This window comes from Cololabis saira, chromosome 9 (genome assembly GCF_033807715.1).
Source record: "Cololabis saira isolate AMF1-May2022 chromosome 9, fColSai1.1, whole genome shotgun sequence".
Lineage (NCBI taxonomy): Eukaryota > Metazoa > Chordata > Actinopteri > Beloniformes > Belonidae > Cololabis > Cololabis saira.
The window spans coordinates 35,038,395-35,046,095 of NC_084595.1; the positions used below are offsets into that span (position 1 = coordinate 35,038,395).

Sequence of the window (7,701 nt, forward strand, 5' to 3'; positions counted from 1 at the left end):
TCAAATAATATACTTACATCTATTAATGATATATTCTGTTATAATTGCATAATCTTATATATAAAGTATTATAAACAAGCCTGTTCGGGCTTCCTTGTTTTTAATAACATGGTGGGGGGTGTAATGACTGCGAAAGTCCACCGTAAACAGGACTTTTAGTTTTTTCTACACTGTGGTGATGCTGCTGTTGACAAGAAACGGGGGGATTGGAGGTGGGTGGGGGGGATTTCTTGAAAGCGGTGAAATATCTCCCCACGTGGGGCTGGCAACAGCTCAGCCCTAAGCTGTCCGGGGACTTTTGCTGTCCTTACCCGGCTGATCTGAGCCAATGAGCAGGAGGAAAGAGCGGAAAGGACCGCCCAGTGCCGAGAAACTACGCCGCTCTGCTATAAAACCACCCACAGCCCGTTGTGAGCTCAGAATAACACAGGAGACTACACTGGGAACTACACACGCTCTTACTGTCCACTGCAAAAGAATCACAAAAAGAAAGCCGATCGCGCTTGGATTATAACTATGACTCTGGAAGAGATCCGCGGACAAGAAAACACCATGGAAAACGTTGATAGGTAAGCATTTGACATTTTAATGTGACTTTATTAGACATCTTCAGGTTAAATGTTGCATTATATTTGAAAACTCTCCCCCGGTGTTCTGATGATGCATTTTCTTTCGTGCAGGGTGCAGAATGCAGGCACAGCCCTGGAGGAGCTGCTGGTCGCTGCAAAGAAGCAGGACTACCTGACAGTCGGAGTTTACGAGGGTGCCAAAGTCATGAATGTGTAAGTATTGCAGCCCAGTTGCAGTTTCGATCTTAACAGCACAAGCAAAAAAGAACAAAAAAAACCCCAAACACGTGAGGATGTTCACTGATCGCCTTTCTTCTCTTCTCTTCCCCTGCAGCGACCCAGACAGCGTGGCATTCTGCGTGCTCGCCACGGATGAGGAGTACGAGTGTGACATTGCGCTTCAGATCCACTTCACCCTCATCCAGGCTTTCTGCTTCGACAACGACATCAACGTGGTGCGCGTTAACGACATCGAGCGGCTGGCCGACCTCGTGGCTGCAGACAGCACCGGCGAGCCCAAGGACGCGCACTGCATTCTAGTCACGGTACGTTGCAGCCCGTGAATCATGCATGCATCACTCTTTTTTTTTTTTTTTTTTTTTTGTCTGAGTCTAATGCACTTTCTGCCAAATTATATTGCACATGCACGACTCTAAACCTCTGACTCTTCTTTATCTCCAGAGCCCCAGCGCAAACCCGTGGAAAGACCCTGCTTTAGACAAGCTGAGCCTGTTCTGCGAAGAGAGGCGCAGTGCATATGACTGGGTGCCAACCATCACACTACCAGAGCGCTGAAGACACATTCCCCTAAAGATGCTTCACGTGATGATGAAGAAAATGATGAAAAGAAAGTCAAGGAGCTGAGCTTCAGCCGGGGGAGTCAAGCCTTTTTGCTTCACCTGTCTGGATTAAGAGGCTGTGACTGCAACCTACCCCTTCCTCTGCAAGCCTTCCAGAGCATTCTGGGTCAGCATGTTGGTTCTGGATTACCCTGTGGGAGGAGTTGAAGTTCAGAGGGCCATGTGTTGACTGGGTCAAGTGGACAGAATGCCCAATGGACAGAGGAGAAGCTGGAATGTGCTGCGTGGTACATTAAGTGGTGACTCAGTGATACGGGGATCTGAGCAGGCAAGCACCCAGAGAGAGAGATGCTGTGGTCTCATTAAGGTGGAGGACCAACGTCAGGTGCTGGTTCTGAAGAGGGTGCCTGAAAGTGTCCAAATGGACTTTTCTTTATGAAATCAGCTATCAGGAAGTTCTTGGGATGAGCAGAGACTGCTTGCAAATCCTGATTCAAGCTGTTTCTGAGATGTTTTTCATGGACTATTATTCTTACTTTGAAATATGCAGACAAAACAATGCAATATCATTTTGAATTGTACTCATTATTAACTGTTTTGTGAATAAACATTTGGAATCAAACTCCTCCTCTCTTCTCAGAACTTTCATTTCTGTTTTGCATACAGCTTATTCACACGCCACTTGCGTGATCTTATCCTGAGGTGAGCTAACATGCAGAAGAATGTGGGCAATGTGAGCAGTCTGCTCAGATGCAGACATATCAGGAAGCCTCCAAAAACTGGCTGGTTTACTACTTGGAAAATGTGGGTGGCAGCAAAGTAAAGATCAAACAGTTGGGTAACTGACAAAGGGACTACATGAAGAAAGCAGAGTAGAACAGTTCAATATTTCTTCAAAGTTTATTTTGTTTGTTCACTTGCATGTGGGTCTGATAAGCTTGTGTGTCAGTGGGCTGGGTGGTTAGCTGTAGTTTCCTGCAATTAAGTGGAAACGGGAAACTTTGCATGTCAATGAAGCACAGTTGTGAAATGCTTCTAAACTACACTTACACAACACTTTAGCAAGTACATAAGGTGCACATAATAAAGTGGCTGGCGAGTGCATGAACAAAGCTAGTTAAAAAAATCCTGCAAAGGTCTCCAAACTGTCATGCAACGTAAATTGTTTATATTCTTGCAGACACACGTGCATACGACCACATACGTGCCGTAAAACACAGATCAATTGAAGCTGAGCTGTGAGAGAATGAGGGTCATCAGTCAGTAGCAGGTAAGGGGAAGTGTGTGAGCGCTGCGGTCGGCTCAGAGCTGAGGCTGACAGTAATGGGTGGCCCACATCAAAGACAGACCTGACTTCAGAGGAACTACACTCTCTTTTCTTGGCAGACCTTCATCCAACTGCTGGTCACAACCTTGCGCGTGCACTCGCGTGAGCACACGGGTGCACATGAACCGACACCTGTAGGGGCACACTCGTGCACGCACTCACAGCCACGCACAGCACGCACGCCCCCGACCAGAGGAGGACGTTACTTACTGCTAACGCTGATGGCAGGTAATTGCAGTTTTCTAAGAACAGAGGAAGCTCCTCTTAGACTTGAGTACATCAAGCAACAAAGAGAAGCAATAAAGGGAATTTCCATCGCATTTCTGGCTGCACCTCTCTAGTTACCTGTAAGAAGGACTCAGTAAATTACGATAAATGCTGACAAAATATTCCAGTGAAAACTGTGGATTGGGTTTTAACAGTCTTGTTGATTTCTTTACTACTTCCCTGTGATGCATCCTGCTGTTGCTGAACATGAAACCTAAGTGAAACCTTATCTTATTTTAACAATATCTAATAAAAGGTATGAGGCTGCAACACATTTAATAATGCTCCTAATTTAAACCTGAATGACTGAAAAGAGCAGAATATATACATTTTGCAGGTTTACAAAAAAACTCTTGGCAAATGATAGCTGAGATCGGCTGCAGCCTCCCTCATCACTTTTAAGCGGGTACTTAAACTGATGAATGGATGTTTCCAAATGTGCCCAAAATATTCAGGGGCATTAGTTTGAAAAGGTCTCCCAGACAACCTCATTTGTTTTCTGCAATAATAAAACTAGCAGCAGTGGCAACTGCTTTTAATCTTGACCTAATTTTGGAAGAAAGAAAAAAAGGCAATGTTCAATGGCCTAGATAAAACCCATTTTGTCAAGAATGTGACGATTTACTGTTCTGCAAGCAAACAAACAAAGCTGCATAAGTGTATCATAGTAACCAGAAAGTACATAAAGTTTATTTTTGATTTAACTGCTGACCCATTTCAAATAAAAGTTACACTGATAGTCTCTGTGAAAGATAAGACTTTTTTTTTTAGTGCTCTCTGAAACTTTCCTTGCATGTCTAAGGCCGGTGTTATCTGCTTTCTCAATCCTAATTGTTGTTGCAGTAACCCATGCAAGATCTATGTAACCCTCGAAAGCAAAAAAAAAAAAAAAAAATCATGGCTGTTAAGCAGTTCTGAGAGAAAACCCCCAAACCTCAGGCTGCTGGAAAGGACCCTTTGACTCTGCTCTTTGTATGAAGTTAACAAACATCTTCTCCCCGTGTTGGCTGTCATTCCAAAGCCTGGAGCAACAGTCCAGACTGCTGAGGCAGCTGACTGTCTGCACAAAGTCTGAGCCAGAGATTTAGCGCTACGATAGACTGAAAGCAAAGGAGGGAGACCAGACAGATGTGTGCTGTGGCTTAGAAACATTAACGTTTTTAACTTCGGCAAAGAGGAGTGGTAAATAACAGGTAGAAGTAGCTCTATCTAGAGATTCTTTCTGCACGGTGTAGCTGTGCTGGCAAAGCTGTTCTTGATTTGAAATAAATGTGAACTTCACCTGAAGACTCTTTCTTCATTGTCTCCATTGAATGAAAGGCAACAGCAGTCAATAAAACTCTGTCAGGACTTCTGGAGTCGCATTTGTCATGGAAAAACATGTTGAATTGTTATCAAAATCCATGCCAAACATGCTCCACGGCGGTCAGCAAAGTGGTTGTAACTACTGATGTATGGTCAGATGGATAGCAGAAGCTGCAGCTGCAGCTCTGTTGCTTTGAAACAGTTTTCTCTCGTGAATTTGACTCAGACGGTCAAAGAAAGTTAAAAACACGCATGCAGCAGCTCATTGTTGTAGGTAAAACATCAGTGGAGCAACACCCATCTGTGGCATCCATCACAACAGTTATGTTCTGTGGCGTTAGTCACATTCTTATTTGTCCACATTAGGCGAGGATAGAAAAACCAAACACTGGCTCTTGTTTTACGACCAGTTCTCCTACTTGTTAAAACGAGGTAGATGACACCAGGGCGTTAGGCTGGCTGCAGATCTTACCACTTACTAATACCTGCTCCTTTCAGAGTGCGGACAGCTGGCCTGAGGCTATAACTCCACCCGCCCAAGTTCATTTATTAACATGCTTGGCAACATCCTAATTGTAACAAAACTCCATATGCTGATTCCTCTTCAAACTGAACAACAGATACAAAAAATAATCTCACCTAACTGCTGGCGTAGACGTAGAATAAGCACAACGTTATCCTTTTGAGGTTGCAGACCTAAATAACCAAGCTAATCCACAGACCCGTCTCAAGATTTAAGATTTCTCTGGGATGGGGCAGAAAAAATGACTTGTTATTCTTTTTGTACATCCATCAAAATTATTTTTGGCATCATCAAGTTCAGGATACTCCAAATGGTTTTAAATGGGACCATCTGGCCAGGAACCTGCAAGAACTTACTGTATGTTGTAAATATATAACACTAATCTTTACATCAATGCACAGAAAGAACAAAGCAGGCATGCCTTATTCACCTTCATCCAGTTCTTCATCAAAACCTTTCATGTAGGCCTATGCTTGAAAGCATGCTTTGGTAATAACATTTATGTTAAGATGACCCTATAGCCTAATTAATCATTTTATGGGATGCCTTATTTGCTGAGAGAGTGATGTTCAGAGAAAAATGCAGAAGAAAGCATTTATCAGAACACTCTGGACTGAAGGGGATGCTTTCCAATGTTAACCGGTTCCTGCAACATACTGTACTTGGATTGCATCCACTTACAGATATAGAGTGACTTTGTTCTCTGTGCTGATGTATATTTTATGGCACCTATTTTACTTTCAAATGTCATACATGGACAACTTCAGAGTTGGTGAGCTGTATCTAAACACAGGAATCATTTAAGCTAAGCATCATGCTTTTTTTTTTTACTGAAAATCCAATTAATATCCAAGTGGTTTAACCTCCTGCTGTTGGATATAGAAATGCATTTAGTGCTGCGCCATCATGTTTGTCTGGTAAAATGTTACTGTATGTGTTTCTGTTTTGGGAAACTCAAATATTCCCAGACTCATTGTTTAACTGTAAATGCTCAAGGCATGCATAGAGTGATATTCCCAGAGCCATTTCTTTCAGGGCTAAGTGTGGCCATTTTTCTCACCCCTGCTCCATTTCACTTACAGTAACCACAGTGGGATGATATTACACGATGAGCTGGCAGGGACCATCCCATCGCTCTCACCCCACCCAGCTCTCACTCTCGCGTGGCCAGACCCCTCACCATGAGATCACAGCCAAGCTGCCTTTGGCAGGCACTGGAGAAGGATAGATGGACTGATTGCTGGTGTTGGGTGTCTTTAATCTAAGTACGGGGTATATGTCATCCACTGGAGATGTGAGCTGCACCCTAGCAGCGGCTGCTGCTGCTGCTGTTGCTCACAGTGAGCTCACTCTTCAGATATGATGTGATGAGCCAGCACAAAATGTAAAGTTTTTAAGGTCGCTGTAATGGGAATTTCTCACTACCACAGAGGCCAGGGGGATTCCATATAGATAATATTTGCTCACTCTGAAGCTGCTGTTTGTGAAGAGTCACTGTCAGCCTGTCTGTCAGCATGACCTCACCCAGGCTGCTTTGACTTTTATGACTTCAGTTATGGCGAGGGAGGGATACATTTTGAGGCATACGTATGTGCACACCTGCGCTTTTGCGATGATCACGCCACGCTGATGAGATCACATGATCTATACTTCTGAGTTCAGAAGTGATGATCGCGGTCGTCTTTTTCTGCAGAGCCTATAATCACACTCAACAAAACAGGTGTTTGCCAGGGGGGCCGGGATAGAGACGCACGCATGCACACACAAACCTGAAGCGCATTTCAGAGACACAGCATGTCCCTTTGAGGGATAGGGTGACACACGCAGCAGGTCACTGCCGCTGAGGTCATGACACAAATATAACTGCTGTAAATACTAAGAACAACTCTTTAGATGGTGACAAAAAAAACCAACCACAACTGAGTCTAATATATATCAACTGGACTAAAACGATTCAAATTTAGAAGTGAATCCCTTGACTATCTGTGCAGGATACAGTCTCAGATGACTGTATCCTGAGACTGCTTGTTTGAAAATTTTTGCTGTTGCTGTGGGATTGCATCAGGATGTTTGTCCAGCAGCAACTGCATGCATTGAGCGGTTGAAATGTGAGATTGTTTTTAGCTCAGTGTCTATAACATGCCATAAACAAATGACATATCTGCCTTTAATTACCTTTTCTACAACATTTGCAGATACAGAGTTTGAGAAAAAATATTCACAACAGAAATTATCTCAAGTTAACCTCATTCATGGCAGTTTTGGAGGTTATAGTAGTAATGCAATTGTTCTGGTTTAGGGGGTTCCATTATTGAATATCTTGAGTGTTTCTTTGCTCTCCTGTTTAAGTCTTGTTTTATTTTATTCCTTTGGCAGCTGTTCTATTGTTTTGTTGGCTGGTTTGGTTTTCCTACCGTTTCCCCTTTTTGGTTTGACTTTGTTTGTTCTTTTCCATTCTTCAGGCTAATTCATGCCTCTCTGTCAAATTGACACCGTCGTGATTAAGAGTCTATTAGTGTGGTTACATGCACATCTAAATCAAGCCATTGGTAACAATCTAGTTAAGGATTAAACTGGAGTTTCCGAGAAATCCAAGTATAACTGCGCAAGAAGACCATTGATTATTGAGTGAGGTGCGTTCGACTCTGCAAAGCTAGGTGGCGCCACACGCACTTTTGCGTTGGCGTTATTCCGGTTAGTTCTCTGTTGTTCGTCTTCTTCTTCTCCTACTGTGTTGATATTCTGGCTTTCGCGGTGTCATCACTTCCGACAGGAGTCCTGGGGCAGTCACAGCTCGGCTAAGCGCGGGTTGCGTATACCTGATGGAATAACTCGGATTAGGACCGCATGATCTGGCACTAAAAGCTCGATCTCTAGGGCTTCAGTTCGGTTTGACTACAGCCCGGCTAA

General features: G+C 43.6%; 1 protein-coding gene across 1 annotated transcript; it reads left to right on the top strand.

The window, feature by feature from the left end:
• Nucleotides 1–433: 433 nt before the first annotated feature.
• On the top strand, nt 434–1,985 carry gadd45ga (growth arrest and DNA-damage-inducible, gamma a). Its single transcript, XM_061730040.1, has 4 exons — nt 434–569; nt 681–782; nt 904–1,114; nt 1,251–1,985. Exons 1-4 carry the CDS (start codon nt 517–519, stop codon nt 1,362–1,364), a joined length of 480 nt encoding a protein of 159 aa, XP_061586024.1. The 5' UTR covers nt 434–516; the 3' UTR covers nt 1,365–1,985.
• Nucleotides 1,986–7,701: the final 5,716 nt, after the last annotated feature.